The sequence below is a fragment of the Rhodamnia argentea genome, chromosome 2 (assembly GCF_020921035.1).
Source record: "Rhodamnia argentea isolate NSW1041297 chromosome 2, ASM2092103v1, whole genome shotgun sequence".
NCBI classification, from domain to species: Eukaryota; Viridiplantae; Streptophyta; class Magnoliopsida; order Myrtales; family Myrtaceae; genus Rhodamnia; species Rhodamnia argentea.
The window spans coordinates 7,339,951-7,365,020 of NC_063151.1; the positions used below are offsets into that span (position 1 = coordinate 7,339,951).

General features: G+C 40.0%; 3 protein-coding genes across 3 annotated transcripts; 1 reads left to right on the forward strand and 2 right to left on the reverse strand.

The window, feature by feature from the left end:
* Window positions 1-207: 207 nt before the first annotated feature.
* Window positions 208-2,190, forward strand: LOC115756489. The gene is made up of 4 exons (XM_048274704.1): window positions 208-505; window positions 654-1,237; window positions 1,351-1,866; window positions 2,002-2,190. The coding sequence occupies exons 1-4, from the start codon at window positions 238-240 to the stop codon at window positions 2,134-2,136; spliced, it is 1,503 nt and encodes a 500-aa protein (XP_048130661.1). The 5' UTR covers window positions 208-237; the 3' UTR covers window positions 2,137-2,190.
* Window positions 2,191-3,150: 960 nt separating this feature from the next.
* LOC115756455 (mitogen-activated protein kinase 19-like) lies at window positions 3,151-14,238 on the reverse strand. The gene is made up of 12 exons (XM_048274661.1): window positions 13,827-14,238; window positions 13,493-13,620; window positions 13,321-13,380; window positions 12,658-12,807; window positions 12,395-12,550; window positions 12,021-12,232; window positions 11,825-11,926; window positions 11,273-11,343; window positions 11,146-11,238; window positions 10,508-10,684; window positions 3,306-3,600; window positions 3,151-3,261 (listed from the first exon to the last, which is right to left on the reverse strand). The coding sequence occupies exons 1-11, from the start codon at window positions 14,221-14,223 to the stop codon at window positions 3,338-3,340; spliced, it is 1,809 nt and encodes a 602-aa protein (XP_048130618.1). The 5' UTR covers window positions 14,224-14,238; the 3' UTR covers window positions 3,151-3,261; window positions 3,306-3,337.
* An 867-nt stretch (window positions 14,239-15,105) lies between these two features.
* LOC115729460 (disease resistance protein L6-like) lies at window positions 15,106-19,562 on the reverse strand. Its single transcript, XM_048275221.1, has 4 exons — window positions 19,051-19,562; window positions 16,111-17,218; window positions 15,668-15,949; window positions 15,106-15,579 (listed from the first exon to the last, which is right to left on the reverse strand). Exons 1-4 carry the CDS (start codon window positions 19,545-19,547, stop codon window positions 15,106-15,108), a joined length of 2,361 nt encoding a protein of 786 aa, XP_048131178.1. The 5' UTR covers window positions 19,548-19,562.
* Window positions 19,563-25,070: the final 5,508 nt, after the last annotated feature.

Here is a 25,070-nt window from a genome sequence, read left to right on the forward strand (position 1 = left end):
AATTGTACATTTTATAGAAGAATAAGATAAATCTGAGCAACTAGAAAACAAAACTATCATGTTTTGAATCACTCAATCCTGTTGAGATTAAGCCACGGATCTGAAGATTGAGATGAGTACTCATCTGATTCTCGTTTAAGTTATTGCTGACTCTACACCAGTTCTGTAAGTACAACCTATAGACATACTACTAAGCTCTGCATTTGACTACATTGGCAACTCGCGTGGAGCATAAGAATGGCTAAGTTTAGATTCCTTTTCTCGTTTTTGCTCTCGCTCTGTCTTCTCCGATCGTGCATGATTGCCACGGAAGAAAATGTTGCGGCAATCCAGTGGCCTGCTTCAAAATATGTCTCAGCAGTTGGACAACCCGGCATGAAAAATGACAATCTAAGGGTCGCGATCGAAGCCTGGAACCAGTGCAACGAGGTTGGTGAAGAAGCTCCTAATATGGGAAGTCCTAGAATAGCAGATTGCTTCGACGTTGACTATTCTTCTGCAGCAAGTAAGTTCATTTCTGTTGATAGAAAGAAGAATGAATACCCATCTTGATTTTATCTTTCAGTAGATCTGGTTTTAGCCGGACACGGTGAAGTGCATTAGTGATTAGCCCACACCTGATGACCAAGCAATGTGTTCCATCCGATTTACAGAGAAGTCGAGTCACAAGGTGAACAAAATAGAAAAACGGCTTGGCATATTGAACGCCACGACATACCGAGGAATAAAGGCATCCGTCGTGAACGAGTATGCAGCTCAGAAAGAAGTCTACTTAGGCAACAAGTGCGAAGTAGTGGATGTACCGATGCCGTGGCAGTTCTGGATGATCATGCTCAAGAGCGGCAATTTGGACACCGTGTCCCAAAGGTGCAAGAAGAACGGCAGAGAGGCGCCCATTTTCCCGCCCGAGCCGAGGTTCCCGTGCTTCGGAGACGGATGCATGAACATGCCCTTGATGTACCACGACTACACCAGCATCCGCGATCATAACAAACTCCGAGGGAGGTATTATGGGACATGGGACTTGGATACCGACGTCAAGAAGGCAATTCATGCCGATGAGACCTCGTTTTTCTCGGTGACGTGGGAGAAGGAGATCGGAAAGGGGAGTTGGGTGTTTCATCTTCTGCTGAAGACATCGAAGAAGTATCCATGGCTGATGCTCTACTTGAGGTCGGACTCGACGACGGGCTTCTCTGGAGGTTATCACTATGAAACTAGGGGAATGACTAAAATAGTAAGTACTATGCTTCTCGGTGAAATCTCTAGTATGCATCAATGACAGGACAGTCCTATAGAATTGACACAAATCAAAATGGTAACTTTTCACTGCACACTGTCCATTTTCAGGTTCCAAAATCACCCGATTTCAAGGTGAAGTTCACACTAGACATAAAGCAAGGAGGAGGACCAAGCAGCCAGTTCTACCTGATGGACATTGGAAGCTGTTGGAAGAACAACGGGAAGCCGTGCGATGGCAATGTGAAGACAGACGTCACCAGGTACAGCGAGATGATTCTAAATCCTGAGACGGAGGCGTGGTGCCGGTCGGACAACCTCAAGAACTGCCCGCCGATCCACACCTTCCCGAATGGGACCAGAGTCCACCGCACGGACGAGGCCGACTTCCCTTACGAAGCCTACCATGTGTACTGCGCTCCTGGGAACGCCAGAGTCCAGGAAGAGCCATACGCCCCGTGCGACGCGTACAGCAATCCCCACGCCCAGGAAATACTGCAAATCCTGCCCCATCCAGTGTGGGGAGAGTATGGGTACCCTACAAAGAAGGGTGAGGGCTGGGTTGGCGATCCTAGGACTTGGTATCTTGATGTTGGAAGGCTTTCTCATTCACTTTACTTTTACCAGGTAAACATACGCTCCTTCAATTTCCATGATAGCGAAGGGATGCATTTGAGAGGGACGTTCTCAATAGATATTTCGTATGAACGATGCAAATATGACATTACCTAAGATATGTCTCTTCAACTTTGGAAATTGCAGGATCCAGGTACTGAACCCGTTGAAAGGCATTGGCCATCAATCGATTTGGGAACGGAAATATATGTGAGCGATAATCAAGTCGCCGAATGGACCGTAAGCGACTTCGACATAATTGTTCTGTCAGAAGGCATATGAATATATGATATGACTATAATGCTTTTATTTATTTATTTATTAATAGTGATAGTACAAAACATCATAGCATGATAGGACCTTCGCTCGACTAGTGAAACCATTGAATATAGCATGTCACATCTTGTCAAAAATTTCATTTATAGTTCGTGACATTTCTTTTTGTTATAAGAATACAATTAGTGGAAGATTTAGAGGTTTTTTAAAACGTTTCGTAAGCTTGTTCTGCGTGGACGAAAAAGTTACCACCCGAGACAATTCAATTCTCTAAAAGCTACCAGAACTTACGGAAGGACTAACGTGAAGGACGGTGATAGATTTTAGGCACTTTGTGCGTGTAATTGTCCATGCATATATCACTAGTCATATTTGCCAATTAAGAGCTAAACCCCTCAACCTAAATCAACGCACGTTGAATGGTACAATCAACCTGTTTGAGTATGTATTATTACGCATCTATATTGGGATATGACCTTTTCTTGTTACAACACGCATAGACATTGACACGCCTTCTAGGGCAACCGATAGGTAGCTGGTAAATTTAGAAACTGGAGGACACCAGTCTTAGATTTGAAAGTCGCCAATATAGACCCATCAACTCTCTTTTTCTCACTTTATATTCGGGAATCTGAAAAGCATGAGGCTACATGAAGCTGCTCGTTAGATTCGGTCCAAGATGCTGTGCTATTTCCGCTATTCTTGTTAGACAATAATTACCAAGCCACACGGTCAGGATAGCATCCTGAAAATTCTTCAATATTCAATGGAGCCAATACATTTCGGTAGGTATGTATGTCCATTAAGTATCCTTCTTATCATCATCTCTAGTTAAATAATCAAAGAACACAGCTAAAAGCAAGCAAGCTGAATCAAAAGGGCCATTCAACCAAAGATATAACTCACATCCTCATCAAATTGTAGATTTCTTTTTTCCAAACCAAGATTGAATTTTGAAGATAACAGTCAATTCCTAGCGCGTGTTAAATTTGAATGGACTGGCATACTCGGGGCGAAGACTTTCTGGAAGAATGAGGGGGTTATTTCCACTAGTAAATCAATGCCGTACATCTGTAAATCATACGAGACCCTAAATAATGACACAAGGAGTTCACTACACTCAAATAAGCCACGAATGGAGTCCCCAAAAAGACCCTTCTCAACCGGCCATGCAGACATCTTCTGGAGGAGACGACTCGTGTGGATACTAGCCATACTGAACCGAACCCACATTTCTGTGAGCCGAGATGGCAACAGCAGCAGCACCAACGGCCCCAAACTGAGATTGTGCCTGAAACACTTTAGCTTCTATAGCAATTCTATCCTTTAACTGCCCTACCCCTACCTCAGCCTGGGTTGGGAAGTACGGATTGGTATGTACATCTATCTTGGCCATGCCAGGGACCGGATTCACTGCCATTCTATATTGTGAGCCCCGTGTTGGTTTTTCTTGTAGATGGCTGTTGTCAGTTTTGTTAGAGTTATCTTAATGTGTGCTTATATTAATTGAGATTATAATAACTGATTTGGTCTAATAAATATTGGATATAAAATTTCTTAATGGGCCTAATATGGGCCTAGCTATTGTGGGCCGAGTTCGGCCCGGCCCGTGATGAGAGGGCCCGCCAAAAACTCTATAAATAGCGCTCGGTCCCTCCTCTAACTTTTAAGGATTCAGAAATCACTTCACATAAAATTCAGAGAAAAAGTGAAGGGCGTCTCATCGAGCCAGCCATACGGAGGGTAATAGAGGAGAAGATCTAGAGCGTCGGATCATTGCGATTTCGCTTGAAGCACCATGGATTCCAAATCAGGTGCACAAACTATTTATTTTCTCCGTATAGCGTTCTATTTCTAGCTATGGTGGTCTTGGGATAGCCGCAATGAGGTTTATAGCGGCCAACGGTTAGTATAAGAGCAATTCCATAGTCTAGATCCGGAACCTTCGGTTTTTGCTTGTTTCCAAAAATTTGGACGGATGAAAATTGAATTTTATTGCATATTCGAAATCAGCTCGTCGTTCCGAGCATTTTGAGGGGTGGCTGGCCTCCTACGGAGGCCGCACGGCGCCTCACGCGCGCTACGCACCACCGCGGTGACGGATCGGCGCGGGTCACGCGCGCCCATGCGCAGCGTGCGCGGCACGCCTCGGGCGCGTGCACAGCACGTATGGGTCGAGGCGGCTGCGCGCGCGCGGCGTGACGTGCGTGCGATACGTGTCTTGACACGTGTCGCTTCCGGGCGAGGACGTGGCCCCACGTGGCTGCTGACGTCATCATGACGTCGGCACGCCACCGCTTTGCGTCCAGGTCGAACCGGATCGACCCAACCCGGATCCGGTCACCCGACCCGTTGACCGGTTCAACCCAACCCAACCCATTAACCGGTTCGACCGGTCAATGGCCGGACTGGATTTTGTGTGGATTGGTCGTTGGACCGGCCGGCACGCACGGCCAGACGTGCCTAGCACGTGGGCGCGTAACCCCCACGCGCCGAGGCTTTAGCCGGTGCGTGTGGGCGCGTCCAAGTTCCGTTTGGGCGATTTTGGTACCGGCGTGCTCGTATGGAGATTCGCTACATTATGGTATATTTATTTTACATATTTAGAGCTTTTAAAGATTGAAAAATGCATAAAAACCCTATATATGTGTATTTAGGGGGGTATTTTTGGCATTTTTCTTATATTTCCATATAATTTTGGAAATACTAAGGCTAGCTCATACGTGTATAACCATATAGAGAATGTGTAGAGTATTCTAAAGTATTGGCATGTATAAAGGTTAACATGCATCAATAAATGAAGCAATGTCATTGGCATCATATGTGATTTTAATGACAACTACCTATGTCTTTAAGTTTAAAATTACATATATATGATGAAGGTGAGACATAAAGATTATATCCTTGGTACGAGTGAGTTTTAAAGATTCAATTGGGTCATGACCGCCAAAGTGGCACACTTGATTGAGTTTGAGAAATATCGGTCTCATATTGTGGGGATGTCTCCTATTCTAATACATGGTTATACTCCCAAATGATGTGATTATGTATTGATTATGGAGGGATACATGTACATCATATGGTTGAGGATTGATTAGGTCTGGTGGTTCATATACCCAAAGGTGGTGATTCACGAAGATTGGAATATATTCTGATGACAGCTGACATGTGGAGAGTTTACAACCGTACGTTATACAATCTATCCAAAGGTGATTATATGATGGTACAAGTAACTCTCTAGTTGTGTACTTATACGGTTTTTTAAGTTACATAATACTCACTTGATGCTGATTAATGCATTGCTTGTTTTTCCAGTCACATTATCTGTGAACGGCAACTCCATTACGATTGAAGTTCTTCACGGTTCAAATTTTAAGAAATGGAAGAGAGGATTTTCTGTTTGCTATGGAACTAGTGGATGTTCATGTGGCTCTTTATGAAGATAAGCCAGCTAATCTCATTGAGACCAGTACAATAATTGAGATGGCACGTTTTGCCGTTTGGGAAAAGAGCAACATGATGCGCTTGTTATCAATGAAGCGATCCATACATGAACATTTAAAGAGTAGTCTGCTAGTTGATCGCCTTGCGAAAGAAATGATGGAAGTTTTAATGGCCATAAATCGAGTATCATCTAATGCTGAGGTTGGGACACTCGTCCATGTACTTTTTAACATGAAGTATAATATGGGTGCAGGAGGAGTTAGGGATTATATCCCGAGAATGCTGGATTTGCAAACAAAACTTAAGATTTCGAGTATTATAATTCATGATGCCATTATGGTACATCAAGCTTTAAACACCCTTCCCCCTGAGTTTGGTATGATCAAGACCAGTTTCAACACACAAGATAAGACTTGGTCTATTAATGATTTGACAGCTAAGGTGGTGGCGGAAGAAGAAAAGCTGAAAAAGGATGGGGGGCATTACGCCATGGTTGCCTCCAGTTCCGGCACTAAGAAAGGTAAAGGGTTCAAACTTCGTACTCGTAAAGCAACTCATTTTGCCACTGGTTCAACCGACAAGACGGGTCATAAGAAAGCGTCCTTTAAAAAGGATAATGACCGCTGCTTCTTCTGTAAGAAAAGAGGTCACAAGAAAAAGGACTGCTTCAAGTATAAGAATTGGCTATCTAAACGTGAGGATGCAGGTATTGATTCTTTGGCATCTGTTTGTGAATCCAACCTATCCGAAGCCCCATCTAGTTCATGGTGGTTAGATAGTGGTGCAACTAATCATGTTACGTTTATCATGCAGGGGTTCATAAACCGAAGGAAGCCAAATCAAGATGAATCAAACCTCAAAGTGGGAGATAACAATAAAGTCGACGTTGAGTTCGTGGGAGATATAATTTTGGTTTTAGAATCTGGTTTCAACTTGATGTTAAGGAACACTTTTTATGTACCTTCCCTTAGACGGAACTTAGTGTACGTATCATGTTTGGACATGTGTGGTTACTCTTTTGAAATAAAGAACAATGTGATTTTCATGTTTTTTAATTCAAATAAAGTTGGGTACTACAATATGTCTAATGGATTGTACATATTGTGTTTAACTCCCAATGAAATATACGTCGTTTATACAGTTGAGAATATTATCTCTAAAAGAACTCTACCTAAGGAACAGTCTTACGTATTGTGGCATAAACGTCTTGATCACATTTCTAGGAAAAGAGTGGAAAGGCTGATAAAAGTTGACATCCTACCTACTCTTAAAAGTGACCTGGAAATTTGCATAGATCGTTGTAGAGGTAAGATGACTAAGATAAAGAAGAAGACAACGATCCATGAGTTCGACCTATTGGAGCTCATTCACACCGATATCGGTGGACCTTATACTGCGACCTTGTGTAGAAATTTTTATTTCATCACTTTTATAGATGACTATTCCCGATATGGTTATCTATCCTTGATTAAGGAAAAGTCTGAGTCTCTTGACAAGTTCAAGATATTTGGATTTGAAGTCGAGAAATAGTTGAGAAAAGTCATAAATGTTGTCGGATCTGACCGAGGTGGCGAATATTATGGTCGACATGGCGATGCTGGACAGCTTAAAGGGCCATTTGCCATATACTTAGAGGATTCTTGGATAATAGCTTAGTTTAATATGCCCGGGAGTCCTGAGCAGAATGGTGTAGCCGAAAGGCGTAATCGCACCCTTATGGATATGATGAGGAGTATGATTATTAGAACCAACTTGCCACCTTTTCTTTAGGGTGAAGCTTTGAAAACAGCCCTTTATGTTTTAAATCGGGTTCCCACTAAAGTTGTTCCATTGACTCCTTTTGAGTTATGGACTGGACGTAAACCCAGTTTAAATCATCTAACAGTTTGGGGTTGTCCTTTAGAAGCGAAATTATATGATCCAACATTAAGTAAGTTGGACTCTAGAACCACTCGATGCTACTTCGTGTCTTATCTAGATCATTCGAAGGGATATCGATTTTATAACCCTAATGGAGGTACAAGAATTGTGGAGTCACGGACAGCGAAGTTTTCGGAATTTGATGTAGTCGAAAAGGGTAGTTGTTCGAAGACTATAGAAGATAACGGTACGATGGAAACTACTATGTCGTTTCCTCTACCAATACAAACCATTGTGGAGCCTCCAATACCATAGATCGAGGCTGTTGGGCTTCGGGATCCAATTATTGAAACATTCATCGATAAAGTTACTCAGGCCCCACGGTTGCAGAATCAAGTTGAGGTAGCTCCACTTAGAGGGTCAATTAGGCAGAGAAGATCAGCTATTCCATCGGACAATATAGTCTATCTAGAAGAGCAAGACTACGATATCGGTTGTGTGGTTGATCCAGTTACTTATACATATGTTGTTTCTTGTCCTCAATCAGATTTGTGGATGGATGCGATGATAGATGAGATGTAGTCTATGAGACATAATGGTGTCTGGGAACTTGTTGTATTGCCCGACAATCATAAAGCAATTGGCTGCAAATGGGTGTATAAGACAAAAGAGACTCTAAAGGAAAGATAGAAAAGCTTAAAGCTAGACTGGTAGCCAAATGTTTCACTCGGAGAGAAGGAGTGGACTATGAAGCAACTTTTTTTCCAGTTTCTTCTAAAGATTCTTTCAGAGTGATCATGGCATTAGTAGCTCATTTAGATATGGAGTTACATCAGACGGATGTAAAGACCGCTTTTCTGAATGGAGATCTTGATGAGGAAGTTTATATGGTACAACTCGAAGGTTTTGCAGCTGATGATTCGGGTAAGCTTGTGTGTAGACCGAGAATGTCTATTTATGGTCTCAAGCAAGCTTCCGGACAATGGTATTTAAAGTTTCATAGTGTTGTGACTTTTTTCGATTTTGTGGAAAATAGAGTGGATCGGTGTATATCTTGCAAGGTCGGTGGGAGGAAATTCATTTTTCTCGTTCTTTATGTGGACGACATTCTACTTGCGAGCGGTGATATTGAATTACCGCATGAAACAAAACAGATATTGTCAGAGAACTTTGATATAAAGGACCTTGGTGATGCGTCTTTTGTCCTTGGCATTGAGATCCATAAGGATCGTTCTCGCCGGGTATTAGGTTTATCTCGGAGGGCATATATTGATTGTATTCTGGAAAGAATTAATATGCAGCATTGCAAACCAGGAATTGTTCCTGTCTATAAAGGTGATAAATTGAGTCTTTCACGGTGTCCTCATTCGGATATTGAGAAAGCTCAGATGAAGGATATACCTTATACTAGAGCAATTGGTAGTATCATGTATGCACAAGTTTGCACTAGACCGGATATTGCTTTTGCAACAAGACTTCTAGGTAGATATCGGTCAAATCGAGGACACGATCACTGGGTTGTTGCCAAGAAGGTCTTGAGGTACTTAAAGAAGACGAAAGACTATATGCTGATTTACAGACACGTTCAAGACCTATAGCTAGTTGGATATTCGGATTTAGATTATGCTGGCTGTTAAGATGATAAAAAGTCGACATCGGGATACATTTTTGTATCATGGAAAAGTGAGAAACAAAAAAAGGTATCATCCTCTACCATGTAAGTGGAGTTTATAGCATGCTATGTAGTTGCTACTGGGGCTATTTGGCTCCGGAACCTCATTAGGGAGTTGACCGTATTTGATTTTGTTGATAGGCTCATACGGTTGTACTGTGATAGTAACTCTGCAGTGTTGTTTATTAACAACAACAGAGGTCTTAAGGGATCTAAGCACATGGAGGTCAAGTTTTTGACCATAAAGGAATCTGTGCAAAATGGCGACGTTGCAATAGAGTATATTTCCACAGATGATATGGTTGCAGACCTATTGACTAAAGGTCTTCGCCCTTATGTATTTGAACGACATGTCATTAGCATGGGCTTAGTGGCATCGTTGGATGCTGTTGTCTAGTGGGAGCCATTTTGTTTTGCTCTAATAAAGATTATATCCGTGTTTGTTACATATTGTAACATTTTGATATGTATTAAAGTCTGTATACAATATTTGTGATAAATACATACATTTGATGAAAATCTTGAGGTATGTGTAAACCTTGAGTATTGGCTATGGGTATTTGGTTACTAGCCGTATTAATATGTCTTGTTACACATAAAGTACAGTTAACTATAAAGATAAGACATATGTGAGTTCATCGGAACCACATTGACATTCTCCGGTGACACATTAAGTTTTGTGACACATAAAGTGAGAGAATAGCGATTGACAAAGGGAATGACACAAAAGATATCCCTATTTTATGAAGTGTCATCCAATTGCCACACTACCATATTAAATCCATATCGGTAGAGTTAAGAGCACTCGTAACCATGGATGGCTCTGTGTACAATTTTATGCATTCATCGCCATGATTCGATGTTTGATACTCTATGAGATCGGATTGGCCGTTAAGAATAATCCCTATACCAGCATAAAGGTGCGAACTACAATACATTTTCAATTAATATAGCTCAAGTGGGAGAATGTTAGAGTTATCCTAATGTGGACTTATATTAATTGGGATTGTAATAACTGACTTGGTCTAATAAAGATTGGATATAAAGTTTCTTAATGGGCCTAATATGGGCCTAGCTAGTGTGGATCGAGTTCGGCCCGGCCCGTGATGAGAGGGCCCACCAAAAACTCTATAAATAGCGCTCAGTCCCTCCTCTAACCTTTAAGGATTCAGAAATCACTTCATATAAAGTTCAGAGAAAAAGTGAAAGGCGTCTCATCGAGCCGGTCATACGGAGGGTAACATAGGAGAAGATCTAGAGCGTCGGATCATTGCGATTCCGCCTGAAGCACCATGAATTTCAAATCAGGTGCACAAACTATTTATTTTCTCTGTATAGTGTTCTATTTCTAGCTATGGTGGTCTTGGGATAGCCGCAATGAGGTTTATAGCGGCCAACAAGTTTCTCTCGCCAGCATCTCCTGGTTCGCCGAATGTGGCCTGATAAGACATTGTGGAGAGATGGATTGAGAGGGAACTGCAGCACTTCTGTAGAAGGCAGTTCTGTCATCAGAATCAACCTTCATGGTTCTACCATTCTCATAAGGTAGCACTGGTCCGACAACTCTGCCTGGCCTTGCTGCAAAGCAAATCAGCAGAATGTGCAAGTTAATTAGCATGCAAACTTCAATCATTTTCTTACTTTAATTTTTCTCCTGCTCTGACTCCCAATTTTTAGGAACTAAAGTACAATAGACTGGTTTGATCTTCAACATGTCTTCTGCTAAGCACAATACCAGGGATCGAACCAGATTGGATGGATCAATCCGATCCAGTTCTCAAAACACTAATTGCGGAAAAGATAACTTCACAAGCCCCAAACAGACATTTAGAGTGTGGTGAACTCAAAATGCGCACTCAAATAAAAATTGAAGTAGAGATCCACCCAATAAGCTCCCGACAAAGAGATGAGAATGCTTCCGTAGCCAAGAAATGACATCAAGTTTTCATACCAATATGACAAGTCATGTTAAAAAACTCCTAGAACTTAGTTGAACATTCATAAAAAATAGCTGCAAACAAGCAAAAAAATGTCAATACCACTTGGTACCCTTGGAGGTGGCCGTATAGCCTTCGATGGATAGCTGGAAATAGCATCTACTACTCCAAAGTCCTTAGAAGCATCCTCACTAACTTGTTCCAAAGTCCTTAGAAGCATCCTCACTAACTTGTTGATTATCTCTTGATGCAATATTAGAATCGCAATTTGGTAAAACTGTACCGGAGTGCACTGTGGACCTGCAACACGATATATAAGCAAATTAAAATACAAAGTTATTGCCACATTCTTTTTTTGGTCGGATGTTATTGCCACATTCATGAGTTCTATAATTGGGAACATTCTGCTCCCATATGAAATTGTCAAAAGGAATGACTTGATCTTAGTGCGCAGCTCCATGTGCCCTTTGACATTATACACATCAGATGTTAAGACATATTCTGAAGAAACTAGGCAGAGCAAATTACGTCACTATTTATACTTAAAAGGGAGACTGGGAAATTGTTTTGGCTTGTAACTCTCATATACTCAAAAGAAGCCCACCTTTCTCTTGATTGGCTACCTCAGCCACAGTGAAAAGATAATGAAATTACAAATAGTTACCCAAAACAAAGTACTCAGAAGAGTAAAGCAGACTCTTCAAAAATGAACTACAACAGGAATATCAGTCAATGTCTTCAAAACTAGGACCAAATGGCCACGAAGAAAAAGAGGTCCTACCTTGGGAGAGACGCGTGCTTTCTCTCCAAAGGTATAACCGGAGCACTTATCCCACCATGTTCCTCAAGATGTGCAAACTGCCTCCTGAATTGACCAATGGCACTGCTTCCGACGTATAAAACCATCAGAAATCCTTAGAAAGGTGGTAAAGAAGCAGAATAGGAGATAGTGACTGACAAAGGATTTAGAGTAGAACCTAGGATACAGAAAATTGGTGCTTTCAGTTCCGTTCATGTAGTCCTTGCGTAGCTGTGGATGGTACTCCAATATCTCCCGGTACAAAAGTTCCCTAACATCTTCCTTAGTTAATCTTCTCCTCTCAAACTCAAACTCCAGCTTTGATATGGGCTGAGAAGAAGGCTCCCTCTCAACCTTGCCTAGACCCTTAAAGTAAGGATCGGCAAGAGCCTGTTTAAATAAAAGAGCAGACACAATTTTCATCTGAATTCAAAGGAATAATACAAAAGGAATCAACAACCAGGTGCTTCTGACAAGCATATTTTCCACATTACGCCCATAAATACTGTAAGATTTAAGTTTGGAAGAGACCACAGCAGAGATCAAACAAACCTCCTCAGCAGTTGGCCGATCCTTTGCATCAAAAGCCAACAATCTTTGCAACAGCCTAAGAGCCTGTGGATCAGCATTTGGAAATTTATGGGTAAAGGACACAGGCTGCTTTCTTCGCATCTCTGTCAAATATTTCCTTGCCTTCTCATTACGAACCTGCATTTCAACATTAAAGCAGGGTTAGAGAAAGGAAAGGAAAACCACAATCTACCAAGAAGAACGAACTTGAGAAGACAATGAAGATAAAAGAAAAGATATGATACCCCAGATACGGATTCTGCGGAAGGTGTCCCAAGAAGATCGGTAATCAAATCTAACTGGTGAACAATGGTTTTTCCGGGAAACAATGGTTTTCCAGTCATCACTTCCGCAAAGATGCAACCGATGCTCCAAACATCAATTGCTGGTGTATACTGCATTCGAGTAGGAAACAGATCAGATAAAAGCATAGCCTACGGTGAAATAGAAGCCACAACATTAAATCATTTTTGGAGAACAGCATAACCGGACACTGTTACCTGATTTAAAGATATTTCAACTTCCAGGAGAGTTCACTAGTCCTCCCTGAACAACAATTATTTAATCTAGCATTACTGCTTACTATAAAGCACCCAGAACACATTCTGCACAGCATGTAACTTATCGCTTGCTTTTTATCCAAAATACCAAATATTCACGAAAAGTGAACTTCAAAACAGTTTTATGGTACATATTACACCACTAAATCTCTAATATCTAGACTATTCCGTGCAGAAGAACTTACAAATATACAGGATGCTGCATGTCTCACCTACATAACATCATTATCACTTAATGCCAAAAACAAATTTACCAAACTTGAGCTGAGAAAACAAAAATCCGATTCCAGTATATTTCCCATGGGACCCAAACATGTAGACAAGGGTGGACATGTTAAGCAAGCATACCTTGGAAAAAAAAGATCCACACAGCTCTGGAGCCCTGTACCATCTTGTAGCGACATAGTCCTGCAAGGTGACAAGTGCACGACCATAATAAGTAATTGGGCTGCCGTGTGCTCTCATCAAACTAAGCATAAAGTGAAACACAAGGACGCCAAATGCACAGTAAGCAACAGACCGTCCAAAATATCGTCGTCGGCGTGTCACTAAAAGCAACTCTTGCTAATCCAAAGTCACAAACCTTCAGTTTACAGTTCGCATTTGCCAATATATTTTTTGGTTTAAGATCTCGATGGTAGACATTTGCTGCAACCAAAGGGCTAACAATTAGAATCAAAATCTTGAGGGAAAGCCCTTAAAAGGCCCAAAAATAAGAAGTCGAAAAGAACTGAGCCAAAAAAGAAGAAGGAAGAAAGCGTAAGTATCTGCACTTAGCAAGAGCTTTCTGCTAGAGCATCAACATGAGCGAAGAAGCCAGAATTGTCAGAGTAGATGGTAAGCTAATGACAAACCTGTGTGCATGTACTTCAAAGCTCGTAGCATTTGATAAAGGAAAAATTGGTGGTGTTCTCTAGTCAAATCGTCATTAGCTTTGATCACTTGGTGAAGATCAGACTCCATGAGCTCAAAAACGACATAAATATCTTTGAATTCCCTCTTCGAGGTTGGCAACATGATGCTCTTGATTTCAACAATATCAGGATGTCGCAGAAGCCTGAGCAACTTGACTTCTCGAAGGATTCGAATAGCATCAGAAATGTGCTCAAAGATACCATGTATTTTCTTTATAGCGACTTTTTCCCCAGTATGCGTGTCGATGGCCGCACAAACAACTCCATAGCTTCCCTTGCCAATTACCTCCAAGATTTTGTACCTGTTGGCATCTCCATACTCAGTGAAAAACTCCATCTCCTTCAGCAGCAGACGACAAAAATTAGCCGTTTCAGACTCGAGCCAAAAAAATTTTGTTATGGTAAAGAAAAGAAATTAGAAATGGGAGGCATTTCACAACTAGACACCAGCTGAGAACAAACAACTCGCAAGGTACAGCAAAGCACTAAAAGTGAACATTTCCACCACGATCATCCTGGAGGAGTCTTGAACACCATGAAAGTCCAGGAAACATAAAAAGGTTCAACAGGAAAATCTATCACATTATGCATCGTGTCCTGGACCCATCTCCAAAAAAAAAAAAAAAAAAAAGTTTTCCAAGAACGAGTTATAATCCATCAAGTGGATAAGCTACACGAGTTCAGTACTGCTACCGCAGATCTTCCACCCAAGATCTAAGGAAAAACTTCACATGAAGAAAGTAAATATATAAACGCTTCGAGTGGAGAAATTCGAAGAAAGCAAATCAACAAGGCCAGGGCTTACGACCAACATAACTTACTTCTTCAAAAGCAGACTAAAAATCAAAGAGATGCAACATAAATTAAAGTTTCTATAGGCGGGGTGAATGTGAGGTGTAATCTATATAACTTTTCAAAATCTGGAAGCTAATTACACAGCAGTGGCCAAAGTTCAAGGGGGCAATTCTTGCCAGACGTCATGACGTCAAAATAAACACATATCGTATTACATGATATCCAACACTCATTTGTGCGGTTCTTTAATTTAGATTTAAAAAAAATTCAAAATAAAAAGAACATGTTGACGGACCACTAACGCGATTAAAATTATTTAGATACCATCTCTGATAATGTTGGGTGAAAAATTTATTTTCATTCGCTGACTTTCAGAATAATATTTGGCTTTTTTCCGATTCTGTAGTTATACGGAGCTATAGCATCAAACTGAAATTAGAACAAACCAATTTTCGAACCCATGTACACACGCCATCCACTGTATATAGGGAAGAAGATATCGCACCTGGGATGTCTGCAAGTATGTCAGAGAGGGCGGAAGCTTCGTCGATTGCGAATCGCTTCTTGTAATGCACGTATTTAATAAGTTTAACCCTATCAATGAGGTTAAATTCCCAAGTGAGCCTGGAAGTTTGCTCAACTTACAACATCCTTGCAATGACAAGTGACTGAGCTTCACTAGCGCCCCGACTTCTTCTGGCAAATCCGTAAGGCCCTTGCACCATTCAATATTTAACTCAATCAACGACGGAAGATTTCCAATGAAGCTTTTGATCCTCCTTAGCTTGTTGCAGTGTGCAACAGTCAACCTCTCTAAACGCACGCATTTAGAGAAGTCAGGAATTGTCGTTATGCCATCGCACTCGGTAAGAGATATAACTCTCAAATTCTGCCCCATCTGTAAAAATCGATGGCATGTCAAGTGAAAGAACCATTGCATGGCACACACCGGGACTATTAGACTAGAATTAAAGCATGTGATTTACCTTCATCAAGTCCCATGCTTTTGAATCATCCGTGAAGCCATTCGCACCAAGTTCAAAAACAACAAGATGATCCAAATGCAAATTTTTCGCCCTAAAACGTTGACGAGGACAACGCCAAGAAATCCATCTTAAATTTGAACGACACTTTGCAAAGTCACCAACATATGTTCCATTGCATAACTTGAGGAATCTTAGGTTCCGTAATCTTTCGAACTCTTGATTTGTAATCTCTATGGAGTCATCCAGTCCATCTATGTCAAGTGCTTTAACCTTGTCCTTCTTCTGCAAGTGAAATTTTGCAATGATGTGAAGAGTTTTGTCAACTTCCAATCACTATGTTTTACAAGTCGAATGGGCAGGAAAAAGATGGGTAAGACCCTAAAAAGAAGAAGAATAAAAGAATCCATAAACTTCCATTTGAAAATGAGACTTTTCCTTCTTACCTCTTCGGTTTTTAGGATATCGAGGGCCTCTTCTGCAATCCACAACCTACTCTGCTTTCCAAGGTCATATTTACTGTCTTCCCGAACAATTTCCCTTCCCAATGCTATTAGTTCATCGTGCATCCAGAATTTATCATCGTCCAAGATCTTTATCAAGCTCCTCTCTGTAAGGATTTCGACTCCGCTTAGGGGATTCAATTCACAACTAGTCCACATGTAAATTGCATTGGTCTTCTTCTTATTATGAAAAAAGCATGCTATGTCAAGAAAAATTTGTTTCTCATTTTCGTCTAGGTCATCATAGCTATATTTCAACTTCTTTAGAATCCTTTTCTTAGGCACTTTCTTAATATTGAGCAACGTCTCTTCCCAAACTGGTTTGCCTCTCCTTTTAAGTGACGAACCTATCACTTCAATACTCAAAGGAAGTCCACCCATACTTGAGACAATTTCACTTGAAAGCTGATGATAATCATCCAAAGGAGAGTCTCTATCAGAGGCATGCCAACTAAAAAGCTGAAGTGCAACAGGAGCATCCATCTCTGGCATCTCATACCGTCGAATTTCACCATTAAATCTCTCGTTTGGTGGAATAGTTTTGTCTCTTGTTGTAATGATTACTCTAGATCCTGAACATAATGAATAATTTCCTATTAGACTCTCAATATGCTGTTCTTCAGCAACATCATCTAGAACCACAAGGACCTTCTCAGTGCGGAGTGCTTCTCCAATCTTCTTCATTCCTTGTTCACTATTCTCGACTTGTTGTGCAAATCTTGAACCCGCAATGTTGGATAGTAATCTCTTCTGCAGCCGAACTATGCCATCCTCTGTCGACAAACTTTCTCGAACTTCCTTAAGGAAGCTACAACGGTTTCCAAAGCAGGAATATAGTTCATTAAAGATGACTTTGGCCATAGTTGTTTTACCGATCCCACCCATTCCGTAAATTGCAATGAGCCGCACATCACGTTGGCTGATATCTATTGCCTCTGTCAAGTGTTTTAACTGAGCATCAAGTCTAACAAAATGGCGAGGCAGTTTTTCTTTTTTTATCTCCAACTTCTTCAATACCTCTTCAACAACAGATTTGATAATCTCTACTTGGCTGCCATGTACAAAAGCGCTTCCATTAGTTGACTAGATTAATTTCACACCCACGCATCGTGGAATTGTCACAATTTTAACTAGATTGAAGTCATCATGAACGACATACGAGTTCACTCAATAATCATTATAGGCTAATTTGGCATAATACAGTCGATGTGCTGCACATTTATGAGTGTAGATGTTTCTGAAGACTAAGTATTGGCTGAAACGATGGAGAAAGTCACGAGGCGGCTACTATATCGCGCATAAGCAAAATTTCGGTAGTTATAGCTAGGCCTGGACAACAAAATCAGCACTCCTAATAGGAAAATCATGAACCGAGATAGTGTAGCACAATTGCAACATCATCCATTGAACACCGCAGTATGTGAAGGCAAATGTGTTCCCAAAAGACAAAAACCAAAAAAGCCCAAAACATGTGTCTGCCTTAACTTATGCAGTTGAAGTCTTCTATGGATATGATTATGTCAAGCATAATGGCATTTAAAGAGCCGTGTCACATGAAAATTTGTTCAAGATTGAAAATCAGGAGACCCGACTCACATAGGGTCAACTTGGTAGTAAAGGAATGAAGATATGTTGTAGACAAGGCGCACAACACACGTTCGATTCTCCGTCCCCTCAAGTGGACACATTTCTATGTTTGGAGTACCTACCTGGGATTTGGCTCGTACTTTACCTGGTCATAGAGTTAGTAGCGTTGGTCATAGGTACGTAATTTACCTAGCAAAGGTGAACTTCGTCATCGATATTAAAGCAAAATGCAGAGGCTCACTCGGTTTGCTTTTCGGAGAATCTGTCTTTTGGTTGAATCCAAAACTCTCATGCGGCTTGTTGATCACATTGACTACATTACCCAAAAGCATAAGAGACTGCCCGCTCCTAAAACAAAAAAGAAAAATTGTGCAAAAACAGCTTATTCACATTGGAGAAGTCAATGGCCGCCCACATGCTATAATGACGCATTCTAGGTGTTAATTTGCCTTATGTTACATCCAAATTTATCAATTGCCATATTGTGTGCGCACGCGGGGCCACACCAATCGGAGGCCTCAGCGCAAGCATCGACGTTAGGTCAGAGGTGGGCGACGGGGTCGCGTCTGACCTGGTCCAGATCGAGGTTGCCCAGCCTCGATTTGGACCTCCTGCGAGCTCTGGAGAGCTCCCGTCCCCGAGACGACGGCCCGTCATTCTTTACATGTTGTCAGGATGCTATGGCTTCTATTGATTGTCTGGAATGATTTTTTTTTTTTTTGTGCTGATTTCCTTACGTGGGGTTTCTCGAGGAGCACACAGAGATGTGTAAAGTAGGAATCAATTGCTGATTTCTTTTCTCCCGTTTCCCCAGTAAATAGATACTGGAAACTGATACTTCTATCACGAGCTATAGAGATTTCTTGGATCGAAATTGGTGAGAATGCAGATCAATAGTGGTGCCCTTGAATATTTCGTAGCCTACGAGACAGTGAAGAGGAAAAAATGGTCGGAAGGAAAACGTAGGTCCATGTAAAGTCGAACGAGAGCAGCAATTGAAGGTAGTTTTCAATTTTTTTCTATTACCAAAAAGAATAAAAAAAAGGGAAATGCTTTCACTTTCAAGGATGGAACAATCTCAACCATAAATACATACACCATTATCACGTGTTTTGCATAAATCACTCGTTAATTAAGAGATCGTGTGGTTAGAAATATTTGACAGTACTATCATATTGTGAAGCTAGCAGTTTCAAAAAAAAAAATTATATAACAGGACAACCTTCCATCCTCAAAAGAAAATATATACAAAAAGAAAAGAAAAAAGAGAAGATAGGGATCTTAAAAAAGTTTTACCTTGATTTCACGGTCCATCCCTTGATTTCGCCAACCTCTGTAAGGGCCGCTCTCCACTCGTTGACTTCGTCTGGAAATTGGTTCTCGTGTTCCATTAAGGCATTGCTATATATTGAAGTTTTAAGTTTAACATCGCCAGATCCCACGTCGAAAAAAATGGGAAGAATACTTTTTTTACCCTTTGATTCATACATGCTCTTCACCATCTGCACAAGTTCCCGAAGGCACCATTTACTGGAAGCATAAGTTTGAGAGAAGGTTGGTATATAGATTGTGGAGTTGTTGATAGCACTTCGAAGGTTCTCATCGATCTTTTCACCGAAGCGGATTTTTTCATTGTCCCTGAATACGCGGATTCCAACATCTACCAAGTCGCGGTAGAGGAAGTCTATAAATCCATAACGAGTGTCTGGTCCTCTGAAATTCAAGAACACTTGATACTCTCCTCCCGATGCTCGTGCATCGTCACTTCTCGTTCCGGCCTCTGCATCTGCCATAGCTAAGAATCTTCTTACGGTCCAGAGATCTCCTCTCACTTTAAGAGAAAAAAAGGTTGGTGCGATGTGGCCAATCTGAGAAATGAGGTGAGGTTTTGGATATGAACAAGCGCAAGCGAGTGCCAATGCCTTAAATACTTGGCCGGCTCACCTTAAAGTCAAATTTGATTGTGTATTTCCCACCTAACGTTGTGCACTAGAAGGATGTGACGGTCCAATGGGAAAGAGAGACAGAGCAGTGCCATCAAGAAGGATGACTTTGAAATTTGAATGAAGTGCCATGAACGAGTTCACTTTTATTTTTTTTTATAATCGAAGTTTCTCACGTACAATGAACTATTTTTGGAGGTGGTGGGAATATGCCAATACCATTAGGTAAGTCCCCAAGACGTGGTCGTTGGGAGTCGAACCTGAGACTTTATCAGTTTAATTGTTTAAGGCTCAGGAAACTCAACTAACTCGTCCAACGTCTCATTGGCCATTTCACATTTTTTTAGACTCCTTGGGAGACCATAAAGGCAAATGTGTAAATAAATAATGGAACCATCACGCGAGGTTTTTCTAAACAACGTCCAATCCACCGCCGAAAAATCTATCACAAAAGAAAGTTGTGACGGTCCAAAGGGACTCGAATCATATCGCTCTGGATCCCGCCATGCAACTAATTCCCCCTTTTCTCGCAAAGCTCCACAAAGAAATTTTTAAATGATTTTTTAGGAATAATACCACCAAAAACTAGAAATTATTTTTGCTGGGTATCAAAATCCAAACTCCTTTTTTTTTTTTTTGTGTGTCATAAAGAATCTAAACTTGTACCAGTGTGCTAACACATTGCAATCTCATAAATGAGACAACATATAAAAATACTCCATGAAATGCATGCTGCAAAATGATTTCTTGAGATTTGGATTCTCTTCCCACTTTAGTCAAGTTTCATATGACACGATCACAAGGAGAAATGTTTCTACTTTCAGTGAAAAATTAGCACGCAATTTTAATTGAACTGTCAATAGATTGACTTCAGCTTTGCCGCACCATGATCCGACAAAACCTAATATGGGCAAAAACTTGGAGGCGAGGCTCCTCAAGCTATCTTTTTGAGCGACTATCTACTGCATCTAGAGGGAACGAACCGCAGACGGTTTCAAAACAAGTGAATTGAGACTCATCTTTTATTGGTTAGGATTCATAGAGTTGTAAGGGAAAGAGCGTCACTCTACCACAATTATAGGACTTCCCAGATAAATGTTTTACTAGCTACCATATGGAGGCTTCCTTCCTTCGTATTCTCGCATAATTAATCTCTTTGTAATGCTAGAGAATTCTTTTGAGCTTTTGTACCTCATTTGATTAATGATACTATTTACACCCAAAAAAGTGATAATTAAGGAACGATTTTCTAAGTCGTCGTTGTCTTGGACCGCCATCAATGTCCGTCGTCTGCTTTAGAATCTTTTATTGTCCTAAAGGTCCGCCGTGCCAACTAAAATCAACAACTTTTCATTTTATTTGAATTCCACGTTTCGCACACCAAAGTGGAGTGTCCCAGTCAGCTAAGACTGATGATTACTTTAAACAAAATGCTCCATACTTTTTAGATGGTATGTGTTTTTGAAGTTTCATGTTCTTAAAGTTTGTACGAATAGACGCCTTACCCAAAAAAAAAAAAAATTGTACGAATAGACACCTCTCTTTGAGAAGAATAATTTTTATAGACATTTCTTTTTCACATTTATAGAGTTAGCTTAGTGTTGTTTTAAATATAACAAATGCATACACCTCTTCTCAGACAACATGTTCTAACAGACACGTTTCTTTGTATTTCCAAAAGCAATTTAGATAACGTTTGTTTTTAAATAGTATGGTTAACATGTGATTTGCACTTCCTCTTTTCTTTAAAATTGAATACGTCATGTAATCTTATTAAATTTTACTGCACACTAATTCATGTATAGAATTACCTCTCATACACAATAGATTTTTCTTGCTTTAGACAAAGCTTATATCTCAAACCTTTTTTAGTTCATGACATTCTTCATTTCCATTAATATTTTTTCTATCTCAATGTTGAATAAGTATCTGCCTAATTTGGTAAGGATTATTATTCTATGCAACTCCAATGTAAACCTTCCTAACGGGTTCAACATTGAACATGTGACATGTGTGCTTCGAGATAGCTATGCAATAGAAACCATCAACACGTTAATTATCCTATGAAGTGTAAATTATATTTTGTACCGACGGTACACCTAATAAAAATTCTGTCAACATACCTTGTTTTAATGTTTGAATTCCTTCTATTAAATCAACAAATAACCAACAAACTACCTCACATGTATCACTCTACAAATCATCCAACCCTTTATTGATTAGTCGAGTTTAAGATTTATGCGCTTATCTTTTTGTTTCATTATGTTGACATGTTATCTTTAATTTATTTTGTTATTATTATCTCTCTCTAATGAGTGTTCCTCTTTTCATGTGGAGAAAAGCCAATGATTTCAGGAATGATTTAGTAAGAGCATCTTGCCCCACCTTGACTTCATAACGAAATTGCTTATCGTGCTTTAGAAACGCATCCGGGCACAGCCAAATCTTAAGCATAGCATCGTCAAAAGTATGGGAAGGATACTTTTGTTCCCTTCTTATTTCGACGTGTTGTCCACCACAACATGTACAAGCTGGCATTATTCACAAAAAGTATGGAAGTGGCAACATGTCGTTTAACATGGACAAAAAATCATGTACTTTACCAAAAGCAAAAGACAACCCCAATATTATAAAGGATCTAAATGGATTTGTTGGGCAGAAGTGACTTGGTGTCGGATGTTAGGATTCAGCGCACACTCATAACGAAGTAAAGTGTAAAAGCAAGAAAGAGAAATCGAAATACGAGATTTTATTCTGGTCCACCCTTAAACTAGGGCTACATTCAACAGATGATTCCACTATAACTAGCGTATCGTACCTCTTATTACATCACTCAATTACAAGAGAAAAAGAATACGGATAGTACTAGCTATTCAAGAGCCCAAACCCAAATCACTAATAAAAAAATTACGGGCTTAAATCGAAAAAGTCATCTTGTTTTCAAGAGGCGCCGCCTCTCTGAGATCCCCGTCGGAGCAGCTCCCCCGGACCCTCACTCGCTAAGCATGAAGAGGGATCAACGTGCTTTCCTATCGCGAATAAGTATGAACCACACCCCAATAGGGCCAATACTATTGGTAAAATGTGGTAAAATTGGATGAACAAAGGAATCGGATTCTAAGGCGTGATAGCACTTTCTTTAAGGAATTATTTGCCCCACAATATTACTAATGGTTACCAGCAAAATCCTCTAGGATACAACAAAGTCTCAAGCGAGAATATTAAATAGCAATTCTAATATTCTTCGAGAACTCTCTAGGAAACAATTAGAAACGAAAACTGTATTTCTCTTGTTTTGAGAGGACGAAAATTGAAAGTAGAAGTTGTGAACAATGAACATAATAGTTGAATATATAATGAGAAAAGAACATAGATTTTCGCGTTCGAAAAGGTGTTAATTCTCTTATACCTTTTCATTGTTCGAAAATAGTTTTTGTTTGAAAATTGCAACTCTTCGTGTCCAATAACTGATAGTTCAAACACACCTCTTCATGTTCGAAACTATACATTCAATCGCACATTTTCATATCTGAATTGGTAGTTATTTCAAAACAGACATGAACACTTCAAAGGTTATAAGAGTGTTTTAGAAAATGACCGCCAATTGAATAGACACGATCTTTCAAAGGATATAGCCAATTGAATAGACACAACCTTTCAAAAGTGGTAAAAGTACCTCAGAAAATAACTGTCAAGTGGGATAGGGTACCTCTTCGTTTGTTTTACAAATAAACCACCAACAAATACTAGTGGTGATCATCATGGCTTCAATAGTGGCTTGGTGTTACTAGAGGGTAGCAACAAGATACCATGCGGCCGAGGAGGAGAGTTTTGTGAATGATGTTTCGTGGGTGCGCGACAACAGTGACTTTATGGTCCTGAGAACTTTTAATCTCTACCAAATTATATTGTCATTTATATGATATTGTTAGAATATTAGTCACACGCTCTATTTATTTGCTTTATCTCTATTCTTCTTAGGGTTAATATCACGAAAAACTCTAAATTGGTACATATGTGATAAATTTATCTCAAGTAATTTTTTACCATTAAAAATCTTAAATTGGTACACCTATCAAATTTACCCCGAACTGTACACCCGTAACAAATTTAACCTCTGTTAGTTTTTGTTAAATCTAACTATCAAATTGTTGAATTGGATGGCACATGACAGTTTATTTGTGTACTAGTTTGAGATTTTTACACTTTGTTTGCCACTATTTATCAATTTGAAATTTTTCATAGTATTAATTCAATTTGGCGGATGGTAAATTTGTCACGGGTGTATCCGTTTGGGTTTTTCATGGTCAAGAAACGTAGTTTATGCTAAATTTATCACATATGTACCAATTTTTTATGGTAAAAAAAATAGTTTGGCGTTAAATCTATCACAAATGCACCAGTTTGAATTTTTTCGTAGTTAAAAAAATAGTTTGGGATAAATTTGTCACAAATATACCAGCTTGGGAGTTTTCATGGTAGTAACCTTTTTTTCTTATCTATGAATATCTTCCAACATGATAAAAATGTTGCTAGTTGTTACTAGGAATGATTGGTTTCCAGTACGGTCTGATCCCACCCAAGAATCGCCAACCGGATCGGTAGGACCAATTCGGACCGATAGGTTCGGTCCTCGGTTCAGTGCGATTCTCGGGTGGTCCAAGAAAACCAGTAAAATCGCTCCTTCTCCCTCTCTGTAGACGTCATATCATTTGCCATTGCTCATAACTTCATGAACTGTCTACTTTGCAGGTTTTATGTGGCAGATGCATGTGCTTGGGATCATTTATAAAGACCTCAAACTAGAGGAATTTTTTAATTAGGGAAGATGGGCACATAATGCTTAGTATTAGGTTTAGGTTTTGGTTTAGCAAATTTATAATAATAAAATAAAAGAACCGATCATATCTGATTGTTCCAATTCCCCTTGGAACTAGGAATCAAACTGATAGCAACCGGTTTACAATTTTATAGAATTGGGAACGAGACCGAACCGGCCGGTTCGGTCCAATCCTGGCTATTCTGATTCGGTCCGTTATGCTCAACCCTAATTGTTACGGTGATAAACAAATGTAAAGATGCTAGACTTAGGATGTAAAGAGTAATTTGGGGGGATGTAAAGAGTAACATGGGGGGATGGGATCCATAATTATTTTTAAATTAGGGGTGCAAATTTCGAATTCTTTCTATTATATTTTGACTTTCAAATAAAAGATAAGAAAGTTTAAAAAAATATTCAATCCGGTCTGGTCGGTCCTTTACCCCATGGAATCGAAAACTAGACCAAAGCAGCAAGTTTGACGGTCTGGGGGGGTTTCCGATTTGGTCGGTCCGGCTTGCGGACACCTATGCCATGTTGATAATAATAACAAC